The 22,864-nt window shown below is 35.8% G+C and overlaps 1 protein-coding gene across 9 annotated transcripts in view; it reads right to left on the reverse strand.

The window, feature by feature from the left end:
* Nucleotides 1-22,864, reverse strand: part of VTI1A (vesicle transport through interaction with t-SNAREs 1A) — a 355,502-nt gene that overhangs the window by 263,837 nt on the left and 68,801 nt on the right. For 7 of the 9 annotated variants that reach the window (XM_078077107.1, XM_078077113.1, XM_078077106.1 and 4 more), the window contains exons 4-5: nt 6,839-6,916; nt 428-448 (exon numbers count right to left, since the gene is read on the reverse strand). In XM_078077107.1, the coding sequence (XP_077933233.1) occupies nt 428-448; nt 6,839-6,916 (99 nt within the window). The remainder of the gene's footprint in view (nt 1-427; nt 449-6,838; nt 6,917-22,864) is intronic. The other 2 variants (XM_078077116.1, XM_078077108.1) reach the window with 1 other exon arrangement.

The following is a 22,864-nucleotide window of genomic DNA, read 5'->3' on the forward strand; positions in this document are numbered from 1 at the left end:
AAAGAGTCTATTTTAAAAGAATTTTCAGTAAATTGGAATGTCATAAAAAAAAAATTTTTTTAATCATATTGACTTCTTTGAAAAACCAATATAAATAAAACAAACCTGAAGTTAGTCTACATAACACTTGGATAAAGTTTTAAGACATCCCTTTATTTTTCTTCCCTTTTTTGGCCTTTAAAATATGAATTTTCTCCGGATGCCAACCAATAATGATCACTGTGATAAGCATGATTAGGGCTTACTTGTTTTTTTAAAAGATAGTCAGCAGAGAACATTTCCAGCCATATAATCAATACTTTTGCTATGTGTAAATTTTCCTGGAAAAAAATGAACCCAAAGATCTTACTTCAGATTTAGAAACTCAATTTTATAGGAAAAAGCAGAATTTAAAAAAAAAAAAAAAGGCAAGCTAGGAAGTACTCACCTCTTCACGTAATTTTATCAACTGCAACATGAATGCACAAAAAAAAAAAGATAAAAAGGAAAGAAATGGCAGGAAAGAAAGATCAGTTGTGTGACAGGATACAGAATTAACATTGACAATTTATCTGTTTACATGTTTAGCATTTAAAAATCACAGACAAACACATTAAAAGAACCTAAACATAGACTACATGCAGAGTTTTTTGAACGAATAAAGATCACTTTCTCACACTGTCACATTAAACAAAGAGAATAGTGTGAAATTCTCTTTTAAAGTACATCTAAGACACCATCATGAAATAAAGGGGAACGGCTTCATAGAAGTCTATATTATAAAGAAAAAAACAAGTTTACTGTTCCTCTCTTCTAAGAATGTACCACTGAAGAGGTTTTGTATATACAAGTTTTCAGAATGTTTTTCTATTTTGAATCTTGACAACTGATTTCAGATTTTACCTACAAATGAAAACGATTAATAGTTCATGCTTTTGTCCCAATAAATATTTAAAACAAATAATTATGTTAGTTAATATCATACATGGGCCCACTCTAGGAATAGGATTGTATTTGGAGGTAACATTATTTTAATTGGAAATAAAGCATGCCAGGAGAGATAATATTTAGGACACAGTATCAAAATATTTCACTATCCTTAGAAATATTGTGTATATCAGAGTTAATTTCTAGGATTTGTTTTGCATAAGAGGCTACTGCAATCACATGGTTGTTGTTTTTTTTTAATTTTTGAAGTTTCTTCATTTTTCAATTTTCTTCATCTTGTAAATTGGGCCATCTCGAAGCCATGAGCTATGAGCTCTTCTTTCATTTGTACTTCAGGCTGTTCTCACTGAAGTCAAACCAAAAAACCACCCTTTACTTGTTAGTAAATTCCCTGTGATAATGTTTTAATTCTCCTCTGTAGAACATGTTTTATTTACTTTAAATATAACAGATAAAACAAGTTATTTAACTCTTTAGAAACTAGAAAATGGATATAACCATATATCTGGCTCATTCTTTGTGTGTGTGTCTCCGTGTGTGTGTATGTGCGTGTGTGTGTGCACGCGCACGCAAGCTGGGGGTGTGTATATGTTTCACAGTATTCTAAATCAAATATCATTGTGTAGTTGAGATGACTGCCATAGTTTCTGCAATGAATAGAAACTGAAACCTATGTTGTGAAAGACTATAAACCACATTCTAAGGCTGAAATTTGCATCCTCAGCAATTCAGGTCTACAACTGATAATTTTTAAACATCCAAATATCTGTAACATCTGTTATAACACTTGACATATACAGGCCAATAAATTAAACTATTGCTTTGGGAGAAAACGTGCCACGAATTGCTCACTCTCTAAAAGTATCATGTTTACTATAGCCCGGCTTTCTCAATGCTTAATGCTGTTTTTGTCTCCACAAGGAAGGCAGTATGTATTCCAGCTTATTCTGTCATTTTATTTGTTATATGAAAAGTATTTCAAGTACAAAAGAATGAGATTTCAAAATTGTTATGAATCTTTTATAGAAAGGGTACAGAATCTATTCCATGTCTCACAATGCACTTAGTGAAAATGAAACTTTTAATATAGTCTTTTCAAAATATACAAGAAGTTGTAATTATTTTTAATTAATATTCTCTCAACAACCATCCAGTGCCTATGAGTCAAGCATCCTGTTTCATGTGAAAGGTTACCATTCTTCTCAAGAAGAAGGAAAATTTTAAACTAAAATACCTGGCTTATCCTATATAGGAATCTTTCTCTTTGCTATCTGAACATCATGGGAGAAAAAGGCAAACATTAATTCTCAGGAAGAGACGATCTGGGAATTGATCGCACAGCTATTTTTTCTTTCTGGGGGCACCATTCTTCAGTTGACTATGATACTTAAAGGGCCAAAGTTTAAAACTACTCCTCTGCAATTGAGACCATTTGGGGCATGCCACCCTGCCATAATCAATGAGTGTTTAAAAATGCTACCCATTTGTTTTTTCAATAGGTTCCAAACAAAAAACGTTCTATCTTGTTTGTGCTGCATGGCTGCATTCAAGCTCTACACCGGATTTGTAGCTAAGCTAGGTAATGGGAGGGGTTTTAATCTTTATCTTTTTTTTTTTTTTTTTGTTAGTCTGGGAGTTTTCATTCAAGTAAACAAAAGATGGTCTATTTTTGAAAATTAACAATGCTTAGACTAGACTGAAAGTAGTGATTTCGTATTTTATTGAGTTACTAGCTCCATCATTGGCGACTTGAAAATGTGCCATGCCACCATGTTGAGTTATGATAATCAACATCTTTTTTGAAACAAAGATTTTTTTTTCCCCCCAATGCAGAATTTGATACAAGCGGTAATCTGTTCCTTTGTGGGCTGAAAAAATCTGGTTTACGCTGGTTTGAACCAGTGGAATCTCTTGTGGTTAAGCCTTCTGCTGTGGCTAAAATCAAAACCGCACTGCAGCGCATGTGAGGGCTCATGCGCGCCTGTGTGTGAGGTGCGTCACGTGACCCCACAACTACCGATTTTTTTTTTTAAAGCTGATAACGCCACTGCCGTCTCTGTCCGCATACAGATAACGAATAAATGCTGAACTCTATTAAACGCCCTTTACACATTATCGTGGGTCGAACACACAATTTTCTGAACTTATGATGACAGTCTATTTATTTCGCTATAAACCCTCAGCACGTAACGAACAGATTTGTGCCTGGTAATGATCTGCTCTGCCAGGGCTATATGAAATGATACCGACCTTCTTTAGATCTTGGGGAATTAAATTGACCGACTTCACCCCCTGGTCTGTAGCTGAAGTTTGACACACTTTATGCACAGCAAGCCCAAATCGGAACTTAAGAGAACCTCGCGTTAAAAAATTAAGCAACCATATCTGCTAAATATTGCTTTACCACAAAAATTTCGGCATGTTTAGGAATATCCTACTCCTTAGACATGTATTTGAACCTTCTATTTAGGATTTACTAAAATTTCGTTTACTCACATTTATTCACCAATCAATATAATTTTGCATACGGAAATTGAGAGATCATTAGGGTTCAAAAGTAGAGTCTGGAACATTTTATGTGCCCCATCATCATACTCCACTATGAAGGGGATTAGGGGATTTACTTCTGTAAGATTTTTTTTTCCTTTCCTGAGAATGGTTTTCATGAAACTAAAGGTAACAATTACTAAAGTTTCCACTCTAAATACAGCACTACTACATTTCAAAAACTCAACTCTCTCAAAAAATTAAAATCTTGCCATATGGAATGGAAAACATGGTATTTTAAAATAATAGAATGATAATGCCTAAGACAATAGTCCTTGGAAAGCTGATGACCCAACAATACTCGAATGTGCAAAGTAGGTAATTTTGTTCCTTTTTGTAAATGAGGGATGAGCCATATTTGATTGCATGAAATGGATATGAATCAGAAATGAATTTATACAAAGCAATTAATTGGGAATTAAATGAAATTGTGTACTGTATGAGGGACATTAATGATGCACTTGAAAAATTCTTAATTGCTGAAATCTTGACATTTCTAATCATGTCAGAAATGTTTATATAAGAGTAAATTAATATACTTTATAGTTAATTGACAGATTATGTGTCTAACAGGTTTTAGATGCCTAAAAAAATGCATTATAAATGGCCAGAATGAGAAATAATAGCTATGGCATTCACATTTGCCTAAATCTCTACAAAGAAGCCACTATAGGGAGGATGTGTATGTTGTATTGAAAATAACTAGTCAGTAGTTAGTTTATTTTACCTATTTGCAACCATTGCTATAATTCTTTATTATTTTCCTTTTTCTGATCTATAATTTTTAAAAATTGAGATACATCCCAATTTCAGTGAAACATATTTTTGTCTCATTTTATTTACCTCCAAGTTTTCTCTGTATATTAAAAGTTTATCTTAAATATTACATGGCTACAAAGTTCTGAAAGTCAATTTATCAACAATTAACTTGAAGATAATCTTAGTTGTGGGCAGGAAATATTTTCTTATATAAATTATAGATAATCCTACCCAGAAAAAAAAGAACGATCTTCTCAGCCCCTGAGCTATAAAAATTAATATAAAGAGCCAACTTAAAATCTTTTCTTCCTTTAAAGAAAGGGCTTCTGTTTTGATTCCACAGTCTGAATGAATACTGTTGCAGAATAAAGAGTTATTCTCAAGTGACCATTCCTGACTAAGGGATGTGTTTTAGTTTGAGGGATTTAAATTCCTATATTATGATAAAAAGCCCCAAAACAAAATTTAATCATTTCATTATGGAATAGAAATTTTGTTATAGTTAGCAACAAAATATCCAAGAAGTTAAGTGTAGTCTTTTTGAACTTTCAAACCTAATTCGAATTTTGGACTGAAAAGTTCACATAACTAATAATCTAACAGTTACACTGTCTCATGACTATAATTTATCATATTCTATTTATTGAAGTGACAGCTCCTTACAACTTAACTTCAGGTTCTCCAAGCACATTCAGAATTTTTAAGTTTGATTTATACAAGTCCAGAGGAAATCTCTGCGTAATCACTTTAAAGTGACAGGAATATAATTTGAAAAATTCAGAAAATACGAACTCTATTTTTGCAGAATATTTTTCTTTAGGCATAAAAAAAATCATACTTATATGTACGTGAGGCAAATGTTTTAGGCATATAAAATGTCCATTAAGAGAAGTGAACATGCTTTAAAAAAAAAAAAAAAAAGGAATTCCTGTCAGAGTACTACAACATCTATTGGAATAAAGGAGTCTGACTTAGACAGGAACACCCCTTCCTTTCTATTTCCTCTATATTAAGCAGTAGTTTCAAATGAAGGAAAGATCTATAGCTTTCTAGAGAACTGACATGGGAACTATGCATTCACTTTTTGCAAAAAAGAGAATGCTTTTTTTTTTTTGCAGTAAAGATATGAAATAAAATTATGATTCATTCAAGAGATATGAACAATCTAAATCTCACTTAGAATAGGAAGAAAATATTTTTTCTCTCATCCTCAAGTTATTTAATCTATTATGAGTAAAACCCTTTATCCCACCACCCTTTTATGTTTGATGTGCTCCTTATTTTTTTTCTCTTAGACGTTCTCACATTTCAATCAGGGAAGCTGAAATCCCAAGTCAAATCTTAACGTGTTTACATGTCTAAACTCAAGCTGATAACATCCAAATAGTGGACGAGGTGAGATCTTTCCAAAAACAAATATAATCAGCTCAGTGATTCTTCTCCCCCCTCCTTTTTTTGGGTGGATGGATGGGGGCCTTAATCACATAAGCAACATCCCATTTACAATATTAACATTAGAGTAGATAGTAATATAGTTTCAGCATATGTAGACCTGTAATATAATCTGTTTGAAATGGTAAATATAATTATGCAAGTTTTATAATGTGTATCAATATATTATGTTTTACTATCTTATTAAAATTGTGGTTTACTCAATGAATGATTTATGTTCATTTTTATTTAGGCAGAGTAGAGACCTTTACAATTCTTGCCAAAGGAATATTAATAAACACATTCAGTCTTGCTTCTGAAGTTCCCATCATTTATTTTCTCTAAAAGTGTCAAAGAGAGTAAGTCACTGGGGTTATTTGAGACATTTTAAAAGTCATCTCTACACTGAGGTTCTTAAAACATTTTTTTAAGTCATATACATTATCTACAAGAATTAATGAAGTCTCTAGTATTAATTCAAAGAAAGAAGTGGGACATTAATTAGACTCATGGCACTGCTGTGTGATCCAATGAGAACTGACAGCCAAGTTGTAAGGCCCTTTTAAGAAGAAACTTTATCTTATTTTTTGCCTATGCAGATCTTAAACTGTAGAAAGAATTTTCCTATTATTATTATTATTATTTGACAGAAGCAGGACCTCTGTATGAGTATCTAAGTTCCACACTGCTGCTCACAATTTGCATTTTGGTGAATGTATTTTAAGAAGCTCCACAATGGGAGACTGAGCTGCCCTGTTGAATTTTGAAAGCTTACTTTCATTTGTTTTGCTGCAAGTGTTGATTTAATTATACTGCATTATTATCAAAGCTGCATTATGTACTTTTTTATTCCTTTTACATGTGTTTGAGGTGAAGACCTTGGCTTTGTCTGCAAACAGTGTGTTTCAAGTTATTCCTTAAGTACTAAATAATAAAGAAAAGAGAAGAAAAGATTTTTTAAAAGATAGCAGACAGTGATCACAAGGTAAAGGGTTAAATGTAAGATCTCCAAGAAACATTTTGAAGTTGATTAAGACTCCAGCTTTGCATTAAACAGTATCGCTTCCACATGAGTTGCTGCTAATACTGTTAAGGAGCAGCTTGAGAGCCCAGTGTGCCAGTGACCTCCTTCACCCTCCAGCCACCCACCGGGCCTTCCTGATTAGCATTCTACCTGGTTCTCTGAGGAATTCCCATCATCCCCTAGGAGCTCATTCCGTACTTCGTCACTGTAGGCGATCCGTGACCTTTTCTATAAAACAAAACAAAAAGGGAGAGAGTGAGATGAACGTTAGAAAGTAAAGGCTTCGGAGCATTATTGGTATCAAGGCTGATCATCTCAAACCTCGAGAGCCCCCTAATGGAAACCTATTTGCTAAGATCTGCAAAGCAAAGTTGTGTAAAGTTCTTGAACTTGAGAAGTTTAATGTAAATTAGAAGTTTTTCAAATGTCAGTAATGAAAGAAAACTCTGCATTGTGTAAGTACTCCATTAAGATTCACAAGTGGATCAGAACTGGTATGTTATTCCATACATAGTCATTCAAATAAGACCACTAAACTAGAGGAAATAAAGCTATATAAGCTGTCTACTGGCAAAAATCACCAGATTGTAATTAAGACAAGTGTATACGGGGGTCTTTAAAATTGTGGTAGGAAATGAACTTTAGAATATAGGCCTTTTAAAATTGCTAATTCTAGGATAATATTATGACTCCAACTGTACACTGGAATGCCTGGAAAATAGTTCATCTCTATCTCCTGCATTGTTGTGATGTTACTAGCCAGAAAGAGATGGAATTTAAAAGTCCATCCCATTTCCAAACAATAACTTAAATGTCCCCAAGCCCTCCTCAAATAATTGCCTAAGGAAAAGTAGTGTGTGTGTGTGTGTGTGTGTGTGTGTGAGAGAGAGAGAGAGAGAGAGAGAGAGAGAAAACAAATTAAATTTCCCAATCCCAGTAAATAAAGGCAAGTGGGCTGAGTCAACCATTCTCAATCCCAGTAAATAAAGACAAGTGGGCTATGAGTCAACATTTCACTCAGTGAAATTTTGTTTTATAAGAAATCGACCTTGACCTGTAAAGTCAGAGGAATATGTGTCTATAAGCAATTCATGAATTATCTAAATGTATACACATCTGGAAAAGCTAAAAGGCTCTGAAAGTTAGTTGTGAAGCTAGAGTGCCATCCTCAGATCCTCCTTCAGCATCACCCTCTCAGATCCAAATGCAGATTTACAGGTTACTTTGCTGCCTTTTTCTGCTTCTGACCTAAGCAAAAAGAGTCAATTTAAAAATGGCAGCTGGGAAATAGTAATCTTGTCTCACTTGCAGGCTACAGTTTAGGCTTCAACATTTTGTACTTGTTCAACTATGATCTGAAAAATTATTGTAGTTTAAAAAGGACTATTCATAATTCTTGAGCAGAAGTCAACAAGATTTTTAATTAGATTTTTATATACTAGTAAGTTACACTGCTTTGCAACATGGAGGTCATAATATCTTAAATGTGAAATCATACTAGAATTTAAAAGGACTTCTAACAAGAAAACCCAGTAGATTTTGAATCATTTTAAAGTTGCAGCCTTTCTCAATTGGGGTTCCTTATCTGAACCACAAAATGGAAAACTATTTTAGTGACTATTTTCTCAATCTATCAAGGATGGTACATAAGAGAGAGTTTAGTTCATTACATAGACTAGAAGCCTAATGGCACTAGGGCTTAACTCTCCTGCAGAACCTAGTTGAAAAAGGCTGACTGGAGTGTAAATAAAAATAAACAAATCTAGACATCCCTTTATTTTTTTTTTTCAAAAAACAAATCATTCTCATGGAATTCTAAAGATCACTTTGGTTAAACTGAAACTAGAACCTGTACTCATTCTACCACACAAAATTTCCTCCCCATTTTATTACCCTCTGAAGGCACTCAGGAAAAAGATGCAAAAACTGCAAAATGTTTCAGTAGAAAGGAGATGATGGCATCCCTTCTCTGCCCTGAGTCTCTACCCCAAGCCCCCTTCTCTGCTGCAAGTGTATCTCTTGTACCTTAGCAAATGCAGTAAGTCTGTAAATAGATAAATAAAACCAACAATGTTGCAGAGGACAAAGTAGCAAAGTTAAGTCATTAGCCTGAGGTCAGTAATGACATCTATATCAGATGTCTTAACAATTCAGGAGTGAACCACTCATTCACTCGTGAACATGCCAGACTTCTTACCACCACAAACTGCATATATTAAGCCTGCTTCTCTTATTGCATTTACTGAAGCTACAATTAATTATTTCTATAGACTTCATACAGAATTGTATTGAAAAATGCTTAACTGCAAGGTCAGTATACCTCATGGCCTTACAACAATATTTAGATCGAGCCAAACCTTTCTTTTGCCCATTTGGAGATCCCCACTACAGTAGTTTCAAACTAGCTAAGCAAAAGTATTTTATAGCATTAAAGGAAATGAGAACCTTTAAACAGACTGTGGTATCAGAGCTGCCTTTTTAATTATTCATTTCATCACTATGGGGGACTAAAACATTCCACAGTATGCAAGAATATCATATGGAGATTGTTTTTGTTTTCCCCCCTTTCACCAAAATACCAACAAATTGGCATAGATTGTTCAATTACATTATATTCTTATTTTGATTTACTAAACTTCAAAAGAAGAAGAAAATTACAAACATGTATCCCTAAATATCTACTCTTGTTTTGGTGAGAATCCATTGCTTTTGAAAACCAGCAATTAAGAGTGTACATGTTCAGCAACAGAGGAGAACTAAGGATTTATCCACAGTTGAAAGGTGGTCCCTATATATGTCAGTCTTTACTATTGGGATGGTAAAAACTGGTCATTTGGATGGCTTTCTGGATGTAATTAAGCAAATGATATGCTGAGTTTATAAAATGTTCTCTGATTAAACTAACTTCTCTTAAAAGAATTTTAAAAAAGCTCATTTCAAATATCAGAAATAGTTCTTGAAAATGATGCAACTGATGCAGAAAATCGAGCTCTTTACACTGGATATCATTTTACAATTTTTAAAAAAAAATTAAGACTTTGTTTTATTAAGAGTTATATTTAAATGCCTGACATTGGTATTTTCTCCTAATTATTTTGTGGTTTGAAATTTTAAGTAAGCTGATTGTAATCAGCTATAATTTAGCCTGCAGGATCATCACTAAACTGACTGAATTCCAAAAAAGGCAAATTCCTGTGAATGACAAACTGCTTATTTTATTGATAATTTCCCTCCAAAACATCAATAAATAATTTTACCTTTTGTGGAATTTTTAATAACCTCACTCTCTATTACTAAGTACTATGTATATTTTAATTCAGATGACTCAAAGTTAATGAAGCTGAAACATCAACTGTATCTTGATAAACTATTTTTACTTTATCATCAACTGTATAAAATCTGTACTTTAGCCAAATGCAAGCATGAGAATTTGAGCTGGAAATGTCACACACTCAGCTACAGTATGAAGGAACCCAATTCATAATGCATTTTATAAATAGTTAATGGCTTCTATACATAAGCTAACCAGGCAAATCAAGAAATTGTCAACATTTTTAGTCTTAGTTGTCAGTTACCACTGTCTACTGGTGCTTTATATGTGGCTTCTGGAGAAGACAGAAAGTCTATGCAGTGTGTAATCTATTGCAATTTCAGGTCTGTACCATACGGATAGAAAGCTTCGACTGACAATATTTGCCACACACACACACACACACAGAGTTAAATACAAGAGCATTTCTCACTTTTAGTTGTGTGTTTGTGTAAGGCTTATTCCTTCTAACTTATACTAAACTTAGGTGGACTAGACACAGTTGGGCAGAAAAATCCACAGACCACATATGAATTACAGAAAGAATATGGCAAATTAACAATTGACTGTTATCCCTAAAAAGTTAGACACACAAAGTTTCGATGCCTATTTTAAACTGATGACAAAAGTGAGTCCTTCATTATGAAAGTGAGGATTTCAGATTCCAAGCAGTTTTCACTTGGTATACTGATAATGATTGGCTGATTTTCAACACCGATTGGCTGATTTTCTTAAAGCCAAGTTCAATCAGATACACTTGCCCAGTTCTGTCTGGAAATTTGGTTTGAAACAATCTGTCTACTTGACCCAAGCCTTAATATTTCCCAACTGAACTGAGTATGTTTCTGGATAGGCACTGCTAGACTACAAACAAGATGAATTAACTAAGCTGAAACTAATTAAGAACTGTGATCTGTGGTGCAGCCTTCTATGTGATTCTACATGTGAAACAGGGTACACATAGCCAGAATGAGGATTCTACAACCCACCACTCGCATAAGCATAACAATGCAGTTGGTTTATTACTAAAGCGTATATGAGAATTTAATTTCCACAGCGTGCACATGGCAAAGCAATTGCTTAAATTGCCTCACCTGGGAATTTAATACAATGTTATCATCAGACCAGCCACATTGTAAATAGATTTATAATGCTTTCCATGTGCTGCACTCTGTTGCATATGAATTAAGTAATGATCTGGTATTACAATAAAATCAGCTAGTTCCCACACCTGGCAGACAGGATATTTCACTAAATTAATACCCATACAGCTACATCACAAGGCATGGGAGAGGAAACCATCTCTAAGGCATTTGACTTGAGCTTTACATGGGAGGCAAACACTCCATGGCTATGTAGAATGTCACTATGTTGAATGGGTTGCTCAAGACAATCTGTTTCTAACATCTGTATCACAGAATTAAGACTTTCTCATTCCCATTCAATTTTGGCCTAATTTTCTTCATTCAGTACTTTAATTACTAATCAGCAATCCGCAACATTCACAAACACTAAGAAAGCCCTTTATTCTAATCTATGTGCTGCAGACAGCCAAATAATTGATACAAAGTGCAGTATGGTTTTGGTAAGTAATGAAAGAACAGCTTGTCTTACTCCCTAATCAAATTGGTCTATAGAAGAAATGGTTAATAGATTTCTCCATAGGTCTAAAACAAATTACCCAGTCTGGCCAGACTTTTCCATTGCTTCTACCATGTCTTTCAATCTCCATATATTTAATAATGCCCAAAGTTACCAGGTGATTAGAAACTGTTATGCTTTCATAGCCAAAGAATTTAACTGGTCTAAAGAATTTAACTGCTCCTGTTACAATTAACACTTAGGGATATCTTACAGAATACCATGAAATTATATTTATTAGCTAGTCATATAATCGCTGGCATTCATTCCTTACTGAATTCTAGCTGGTTCGAATTAAATAATATCATACTTCTGTAATGCCCAGATGGCATTTTCTAAAATGCATCTATCTTTGGCACAAAGCATTCCATTTTTAACCTCACTTCTATTTCTCTATGACCAATTTCAGCTTTTCATACACACTCCACCCCTGACCCAGGACTTTAAAAAGCTCATCAATCCAGGAGAGGAAACTTACATTTTGGAGAAAAAAAAATGAAAAGGAAGTTATGAAATTTTGTTCATCACAGTGTTCTCTGTGTCACATTAATTTCTAGCACAAAAAACAATTTAAGATTAAAACATACCATGCTACATGATTTAGGTAAAGGGAACATATACTGTTAGGTAAATGTTAGATCCTTGGAAAGTCGTTAGGATGAAAAAGCACAGGGCACTGAGCAAAGAGAACAGAGGTAACATTTCAGTATGTGATCTTGGTCAAATTAAGTTTTCTATCACTTTCTTCAATATCTAAAATAGCAACAATATTTATTTCTCAGGGCTGTTGTGTGAATTTAAATATTATAAACAAATGGAAACCTATCATAATACCTTGGATGTGATAACCTTGCAAAAGACATTCAACTAAATATTAGTTGGTAATATTGGGAAGGATGCAATAAAACCTGTACACATATATGCCTGAGAGTATAAATTCGTGTATCTTCCCTAGAAAATGATGTGTCAATATATACCAAAAGCAACCTTAAAAACTTCATATTATTTAACTCATAAGTCTACTACATTGTTTTGCCCAATTTCCTATTTTGTGATGTTACCATTTTTGGATGACTTTCAGTGGGAAAAACTTTACTGCATTTCTTTAATGTTATCAGAGAAAGTAGGTTCCAATCTGTTTCTTCTAAGTAATCATTCCACTAAACATGGCTTGCTCCTGCTCAAGGGACTGTTTAGAGTTAAAGGTCAAGCTCATTCGCTGGAAAGTGCACATGCCACATGTCACCAATATTGTAGCATTCATAAAGGGAAAGCACACTTTCTATCTATCATAAACTCATGGCCAATGGACCATATGCAAGCCACCAGAGAGAAAATACTAGCATGCCCTGCTACTAGGCTACCAACAGTTGGAAAAGCAGGTTAACATGAGAACACTGAAAGAATCCATTGTTCTTAGTATGTAATACCAGGAAAAGATATTTAAATTTTTTTTTTGAAAAAAAATGTCTTTCTACCATAATCACTTTCATTTATTACTTTTGCTTATACTTGCAAAAACATTTTACATGTTTGAAGTGGATATTTATGTTTTGGCTTAAACAATGAGCTAGATTATTCCACATTTTTATTTTTTAAAAAATTTATCTATAATATCACCTGTGACTATTTATATGCATATAATGAGGTTATATATGTATACATACACATACAGGCTCACACAAACCCATATGCAATCCATATGGAATAATAAGTCTATTTGTGCTTCACAATGCTAGAATAGACCTTTATTTATACTAGGAACTCTGACCACATTGCTGCTACATCATTTAATGATTTGCAAAACAGAGAGCCCAGAAATCATGTACTGTACTTCTTCATTTCCTCCTCCAGCAATTCTAAACTTAAGCCTAAAATTTAAGTTTAGCATTGGTGTTTCAAAATGCCGTGTGAGTTAGTTAGTATCATGGCCTCACTTGCTTACATATACTTGTAGTTTACGACTTTCACATTGCTATTGAACACAGTGTGGCTGTGTCTTAAATCATGTTAGCTTGTCAATCAATAATTAAGTTACTTCATTCAGAAAATCAGCTCATGATAGAATGCCCAGATGTTGTTGTCAACATCTGGAATAGTGTAAGCTTTCAGTCGAGGAAATTTAATTCTTTAAAATCTTTCTGAATATAAAATAAAATAACTCCATAGACTATATTTGAAATAATCAAAATGTCAAAATGTTTATTTACTGTTTTGATAATAAAAACATATACATACCCTATGCACTTCCACTGGAAAAATGATACTCTGATAGATGAATGCTATATAGCAGATGCTTCATTTGTATTTTTAAAAGAACTACTGAAATACAGTATACAAATTACATAATTAATTGTTGTATGTGGGTATCCCTACGTAATCTGCTTAGCATTAGAAAGGAAAAGCAATCATTCATTGAAAACCTGTCCATAGCCATAATTTCACGTGATCTAGATATCCAAGAGCAAATGATCTCAATGATTCTGTAACTGACACTAAGATATCTCAAAAAGAACAGAATTGACATGAGGCATCATCTAGACCAGACTTCCATATTTAGAGATGAAGAGTTCTAAGCCAGGTGAGTGATCTCCCCAAGGCCACACACTTGGGAAAGACTAGGCAGAAGAAGGATGCAATCTGTTTCCCAATGTCAGTGCTCTATTTACTTTACCACACCACCTTTCATTTTACCAAACCACCAGGGCAGACTGGGGCTGTCCTACTGCTCCTTCCCCAAGGCAGGTTTGGCTGCACCATTCACTTGGTTCTAGGAATTTATCATCAGCTATGAATTGATTAGTCTATAGGTTTTGTTTCTTGTCACCTTCTTCCAAAATAAACAAACAAAAAACAACTTATACATTGTTGTCAACATCTGGAATCTTGACAGTAATAAATTTGCAAGTTCAAGGGTGATGAATGCTTAAGGCAGAATGTTTTAAATCACAGAATAAAACGTCTGATCTGAGGATGAGTCAGGACCACATTTATGGGTGTAACTTAGATATGTTTCAAGATTAATCTTCAAAGGCTCCGCCATAAAGCACCAATAATCTACCCACATGGCAGGAGAGAAGCTGCACTGGTTATTAAGGTGTGTAAGAACTGCCTTCTTGGCCATGGGATCTGGTGACTCCCTATACAGTTACTCTACAAATTTAGACTGGAACCAGCCATCTCATGAGCAAACAATTTTTACAATATTTTTCCCCTAATACTTGCTTTTGAACCTGTGTTGTGACAGATTCTTTATTATAGTATATGCTGTGTTATAGTGAGGTTACAGTTCTCATAATTCAGAGATGCCTTTTAATGCTTTATGAATATAGCCAATAAAACTATGATGGTTAGGCAGTAAAACTAAGTTCTTTGAGCCCAAATTCTCTATGAAAACATTCTGAAGATTACTTCCCCATCCAGGTGACCCCAAACTATAATGTATAATAAATATAAATATTCATACCTGATTCATAAACAACATGTTCTTCCTCTAAGACTCTCTACCTTCAGTTGAACAGAATAAAATCCTGCCTACTCAGGGGTTTTGCTTCATCAGTTAAATGTTGTTTCTTTAAATAATCAGTCTATCACTTTCTACTGAGTCTTTCCTTTAAGGACATAAACATTCCTAAGTGTACCTAGATTTATATATGTCAAAATGTTATTTCAGTCAGTACTACACTGCCTAGCCAATGCCCAATCTCTCTTTATCCTTCCCTTCCTGGCCAAGCTTCTTGAACAAGTATTCCATGAACATTAACCTCACTTACTCATGCCCCAGCCACTTCTCAACTTAAACAAACTTGACGCTTTCCTGCCATGCCACAGGACTCCCTAGGATCACCAGTATCTTAGTAGTTGATGAAGTCATTGGCCATGTTTTCTAAGTAAACTTTTGAAGTTTTAGAATAAAGATTTATAAAAAAAAGTTACAAAGATAGTGGAGTCCCCATAGAACCCACACTTAGTCTCCCCTATTATTAACAACTTACATTAGTATGGTACATTTGTCACAGTTAATAAATCAATAGTCCATTATTACACATTATTATTAACTAAAGTACATACTTTTTCCAGGTTTCCTTAATACCTAATGTTCTTTTTCTGTTCCAGATACCATCCAGGATTCCATGTTACATTTACTAGTCATGTGTTCTCAAGCTCCTCTTGGCTGTGACAATTTCTCAGACTTTCCTTATTTTTGATGATTTTGAAAGTTTTGAAGAGCACTGGTCAGGTGTTTTGTAGAATGTCCCTCAATTGGGATCTGTCTGATGTTCTTCTCCTGACTAGACTGCGGTAATGTTTTCGGAGGAAGACCAAAGAGGTAAAGAGCCATTTTCATCAGATCATATCCAAGGTACATACTATCAACATGACTTATCACTATTGATGTTGACCCTGGTACCTGACTGAGGTAGTGTTTGTCATGTCTCTCCACTGAAAAGCTACTCTTTTCCCCTTCTGTACTGTACTTACCATGTGCAGGCCATGTTTTAAGAAGTGGGGAGTTAAGCTCTATCTCTTTCAGGGGGAGTATCTTCATAAGTCATTTGGCATTCTTCTGTATGAATGAGGTCTACTCAATCATTATACAATCATTTATCGATATCAGTATGGACTTATGGATATTTATTTTGTACTTATAGTCTAATACTACATCATTAATTTTGTTGCTCAAATTGTACCAGCTTTGGCTCCAATGGACACCTTTCAGTCCTCTTCTCATTTGACCTCTTGATAGCATCTGACATTGTTGCCCACTTTCTCCTTAGCAGTTACAGCACCATCCTCCTTAGGAATTCCTCCCATCCTTCTGGTCTCTCCTTCTCAGTCTCCTTCATTATAACTTCTCTCTCAGTCTGAATAGGTCTTCATCCTAGACTTCTTCTCACTCATCTGAATGATCTTATTTTTATCCACTGTTCTAACTACCAGCTAGAAGTTGGCAAAGACATGTTTTTTGCATACTCTTCTTACAAATCTAATTCCTACTGGGTGCCTTAGAAAACCTGAAGGCATCTCAGACTTAACACAGACACAGTGGGGTGTTTTATTTCTCTTATACTGCTCCTCCTTCTGTTTTCCCTAGTTTGATGTATGGTTTTACCATGCACATAGTCTCCCCAGATAAAAATCTAAAAATTATTCCCAAATCTAATACATCACCAATCACTATGGATTATTTTTCAGAATATCTACAACTGGGCCTCTTAGCAATATTTCCAGGATATCTGTTACCTTATGAACTAGTCCCAATTCTTTCCTTATAACTGTTGTTACCACATATTTCAACCCTCTTTTTATACATGAATTATATTTGAGAGATACCTGTATGGTAAGCCTGACATGTTTTAAGGCAGAGGTATGCCAAATGGTACAAATTCTCAGTTCCTCATCTTACGAAGTAAAGGAGACCCCTTCAAACCTATCTCTTGCAGAATATCAAAGCTCCAAAACAATCACTGTCTAAAGATATAACTTATTACAGAATAGGAAAATAGAAATAGTTAAAATAGATAGCAAATACATTTGACAAAAGCCAATACAGGAATACCCTGTTTTTGGAAGATTCACATTATGCCACTTTAAAGGCCTACGTCAGTACCTGTTTTTGCTAATGGGAAGAAATCTGAAGAGGATTTTTGCTTTTACAAAAAAAGGTGAATAACATTCAGCATTTGTTTTTCAGTGAGCTGTTAGGGAGGCAGCTCCCACCCTGAGCAGTGAAAGTGGCCCCACTCAGCTCCTTCCCCAGGAACAGCACACAGCATCTCAGCATCAGGGCTCTGAACTGGGGCTGTGAGCATCCGTATTCATCTCCATTTATTTTGTGTATCCATTAGCAAGCTGTGTCCTAAGGTATCAGAAAAGCTTAAAAGAGGTTATTCCTTGGGTCTGAGAATGTTAAAAAATCTTTCCATATAACAATGATCATTGTTTCTTTGCTTTACATCATTTTGCCTTATGAATGGTTTCATAGGAACACTCTGCTTTCTGATAGCAGGGGAAACCTGGATACTATGGGAAAATGCTAAGCAACAAACCTCTCTCCAACTTTATAAGTCAATATCACATTTCCTTTTAATTTCAAATATAGGCATACCTCATACAAGCTAGTTTTTTGTTCTCCTAAGTCAGATATTCCCATTTTTTTATTATGTAGAAGCTAAAAGACCACCATTTCAAACGAGATGATGTGCATGCATATTTCTTCTTTGTTTGTCTGATTTGTGTAGCTCAGGAATATGGATTACTTCTGTTATCTGCATGAAGAAGCTCTGCTACAAGCCTGGCATTCAGTTTGCTTTTATCTCTGAGACCCCAAATTGTACCGTTAGGCAACAGAGGGCACTTATCTAGATTGAACTGTCATACAAATAGATTTTTGTCAGCCATTCAATTTGTATTGGGGAACACGCCAACAAAAACAAAACCTGGCAATTTAAAACAACAAACCTATCCTCTCCTGACAGGAACAAATTGCTGTATTTCAAATGAATAAGAATTACTATAGATCGCACATCCTGTGTGTGGGTGCTACGGAAAGAAAAACAGTCTTGAAACTAATTCTGTCTAGTTTTTCTGGCTGTGGTCTAACATAAAGCAAGCACGCAGTCTACTTAATACTCATAAGCACACAAGGAAAAAAAAACACCGACAGGAATTCCATGTTATCAGAGGACAATGAGGCTTTCTAATAAAATTCTGGGTCAAAAATCAGTGGCTACATGAAGAAGGCAACATTGTGCTGCATTTTTACTTTGTTCCCTGAACTCTGGTCCTTCCAGGAATACAGGTGGTACCTATGCCCACAAAATACTCAATTTGAGTAGTAAGACCATCATTTCCCATGAGCCTAACTTGATTCTGGCTCTGTGTCTTCCCTATTCACTGAAAACTTCAGAGAAACGACTTCACCATAGTTATACCCCTTCCATATCTCAGACCATTTTGAAAAATATTCAGAGTTCATCTACTCAAAGTTGGTTTTAACCTCAGACAGTAAAGATATTGATAAATTACATCAGTAAAAATACAGCAATAAAATTTTCACAACTTGAAAATAATTTCAATTTGTTCATCAGTATTTAAAATAGTTTAACCCCCTCTCCTATTATTTTTGTCTGATTTGAATCTCATTCCCTTTTTTATAAGCTGCATCTTCATTCTGGACTTCTGTAGTTACTCCTTCAGTGAAATCCCATCTTAGAGTTGTGGAATTATAAACTACTGTGAGAGAAATAAGCAAACATGAAAATTCAGCCCTGTGAATCCACATCAAGCTGAAATAGAAAATACATAAACTTGAAGGTAAAAAACCATGTAATTTTACTGAATAGAGATCTAATTTGTACGATTATTCAAACACAAATATTTACATTTAAAAATGAGTTTTTTTTGGTCAAGGAGGAGCAAGATGGTGGAGGAGGAGGAGGAGACCTAAATTTTGTCTGGTCCCAGGAATTCAGCTGGATAGGGATCAAACCATTCTGAACACCTACAAACTCAACAGGAGATCAAAGAAAAGAATAGCAGCAACTCTCTGAACAGAAAAGCGACCACTTTCTGGAAGGTAGGATGTGCGGAGAAGTGAATCCAAGGCGATATTCAGGAGGATAGACGGCGGGGGAGGGGGCCTCCGTCAGCCGCTACTGGCAAGTGATAGAGCCGTGGAGCAAAAAATCGGAACTTTTAGAAGTCCACTCCGCTGAGGGACGTTGATCCAGTGGCTAAGCAGGGGGTGGAACCCTCGCTGGGACAGTGTGGTCTCAGGACCCTTGGGGTCACAGAAAGACTGCGGGGGGGGGGGGCCCTGAGTGTGGCAGAGCTCCCAGGTATCAAAGCAGGGAAGCCGGCTGCAGAGACGGAGACAAGGCACGGGCTCTCAGCTCGGGGTTGCCATAAACCATGATCCGCAGCACAGTCGGGCCACTGCTCCTCCAGTAGGGACCCAACAAGCGGTAGATCCAGGGAGACTCCCCTTCCTCCCCCGGGGAGGAGCGGCGCGGGAGCACACTGCAGGGATCTGCTGGGTTTGGAGACTCCACACGGGGTCGGGTGCCAGAGATAGAAACGCTCGGTCACAGGCCGGGTGAACACGGAGTGCGGCCGGAGACTGGGAAGACGGGAGTGACTGACTGCTTTTCTGGGGGCTCACTGAGGAGCGGGGCCCCGAGTTCTTGGCTCCTCCAGGGTGGAGACTGGGAGGCCGCCATTTTCACTCTCATCCTCCAAAGCTGTACGGAAAGCTTGCAGGGAACCAAAGCTCCCGAGAGCAAACCCAAGCAGATCACTTAGCCCCGACTGGCAAGGGTGGGGCAATTCCGCCTCCAGCAAAGACATTGGGAACCACGGCAAGGGGCCCCTCCCCCATAAGATCAGCAAGCACAGCCAGCCAAGACCAAGTTTACCGATCAATGAGAATGGCAGAACTCCAGCGCTAGGGGAATACAGCACATAGAATCCATGGCTTTTTTCCCCGTGATTCTTTAGTCTTTCAAAGTTAATTTTTTTTAACTGTCTTTTTTTTTTGGATTTTTCTTTTTCCCTTTTGCAACCAACATCTTATCAATCCCTTTTTTAAAAATCCTTTTATTTTTCATTTTTAGAGTCATATTCTATCCCTTCATTGTAGGTAACCTTATTTTTGGTATATATATATGTAAGTTGTTCTCTCTTTAAAAATTTAGGATACACTTTCTTCTAACAGACCAAAATATACCCTAAATCTCTAGTGAATGGCTTTGTTCTGGTCTCCTGCCTGATCACATTCTCTCCCTCTTTTTTTTTTTTAATATCTCTTATTTCTTTTTTCAACCAACTTCTTATCAATTCCTTTTATAAAATCTTTTATATATCATCTTTACAGTCATATTCCATCCCTTCATCGTATTTACCCTTATTTTTGTACATATATAAGTTTTTCTTTCTTTAAAATTTTGGGAGGCAGTTTCTCCTAACAGACCAAAATACACCCAAAATCTAGTGTGTGGCACTGATCTATTCACCAGCCTGATCATATTTGATCATATTCTTTTTTTTTCCTTTTTCTTTTTTCTTTCTTTCCCTTTCTTTTCCCCCGGTTTTAGGTCTCTTCTGATTTGTTTAGTGTATATTTTTCTGGGGTCGTTGTTACCCTATTAGCATTTTGTTCTCTCATTCATCTATTCTCCTCTGGACAAAATGACAAGATGGAAAAACTCACCTCAAAAAAAAAGAACAAGAGGCAGTACCAACTGCCAGGGACCTAATCAATACAGACATTAGTAAGATGTCGGAACTAGAGTTCAGAATGACGATTATAAAGATACTAGCTGGGCTTGAAAAAAGCATGGAAGATACTAGAGAAATGCTTACTGGAGAAATAAAAGAACTAAAATCTAGCCAAGTCTAAATCAAAAAGGCTATTAATGAGGTGCAATAAAAAATGGAGGCTCTAACTGCTAGGATAAATGAGGCAGAAGAGAGAACTGGTGATATAGAAGACCAAATGATGGAGAATAAAGAAGCTGAGAAAAAGAGAGATAAACAACTACTAGATCACGAGGGCAGAATTTGAGAGATAAGTGGTACCATAAAATGAAACAATATTAGAATAATTGGGATCCCAGAAGAAGAAGAAAGAGAGAGAGGGGCAGAAGGTATATTGGAGCAAATTATAGCAGAGAACTTCCCTAATTTGGGGAAGGAAACAGGCATCAAAATCCAGGAGGCACAGAGAACCCCCCTCAAAATCAATAAAAATAGGTCAACACCCAGACATCTAATAGTAAAACTTACGAGTCTCACAGACAAAGAGAAAATCCTGAAAGCAGCTCGGGACAAGAGGTCTGTAACCTAAAATGGTAGAAACATTAGATTGGCAACAGACCTATCCAAAGAGACTTGGCAAGCCAGAAAAGACTGGCATGATATATTCAGAGCACTAAGTGAGAAAAATATGCAGCCAAGAATACTATATCCAGCCAGGCTGTCATTGAAAATAGAAGGAGAGATAAAAAGCTTCCAGGACAAACAAAAACTAAAAGAATTTGCAAACACAAAACCAGCCCTACAAGAAATATTGAAAGGGGTCCTCTAAGCAAAGAGAGAGCCTAAAAGTAACATAGACCAGAAAAGGAACACAGACAATATACAGTAACAGTCACCTTTCAGGCAATACAATGGCACTAAACTCATATCTTTCAATAGTTACCCTGAATGTAAATGGGCTAAATGCCCCAATCAAAAGACACAGGCTATCAGATTGGATTAAAAAACAAGACCCATCGATATGCTGTCTGCAAGAGACTCATTTTAGACCCAAAGACACCTCCAGATTGAAAGTGAAGGGGTGGAAAACCATTTACCATGCTAATGGACATCAAAAGGAAGCTGGGGTGGCAATCCTTATACCAGACAAATTAGATTTTAAACCAAAGACTATAATAAGAGATGAGGAAGGACACTATATCATACGTAAAGGGTCTATCCAACAAGAAGATCTAACAATTGTAAATATCTATGCCCCTAACATGGGAGCAGCCAATTGTATAAGCCAATTAATACCAAAAGCAAAGAAACACATCGACAACAATACAACAATAGTAGGGGACTTTAACACCCCCTCACTGAAATGGACAGATCGTCTAAGCAAAAGATCAACAAGGAAATAAAAGACTTTAAATGATACACTGGACCAAATGGACTTCACAGATATATTCAAAACATTCCATCCCAAAGCAACAGAATACACATTCTTCTCTAGTGCCCATGGAACATTCTCCAGAATAGATCACATCCTAGGTCACAAATCAGGTCTCAACCGGTACCAAAAGATTGGGATCATTCCCTGTGTATTTTCAGACCACAGTGCTTTGAAACTAGAACTCCATCACAAGAGGAAAGTCGGAAAGAACTCAAATACATGGAGGCTAAAGAGCATCCTACTAAAGAATGAATGGGTCAACCAGGAAATTAAAGAAGAATTTAAAAAATTCATGGAAACCAATGAAAATGAAAACACAACTGTTCAAAATCTTTGGGATGCAGCAAAGGCAGTCCTAAGAGGAAAGTATATAGCAATAAAAGCCTTTCTCAAGAAACAAGAATGGTCTCAAATACACAACCTAACCCTACACCTAAAGGAGCTGGAGAAAGAACAGCAAATAAAGCCTAAACCCAGCAGGAGAAGAGAAATAATAAAGATCAGAGCAGAAATCAATGAAATAGAAACCAAA

This window comes from Halichoerus grypus, chromosome 7 (genome assembly GCF_964656455.1).
Source record: "Halichoerus grypus chromosome 7, mHalGry1.hap1.1, whole genome shotgun sequence".
In the NCBI taxonomy this organism is placed as follows: domain Eukaryota; kingdom Metazoa; phylum Chordata; class Mammalia; order Carnivora; family Phocidae; genus Halichoerus; species Halichoerus grypus.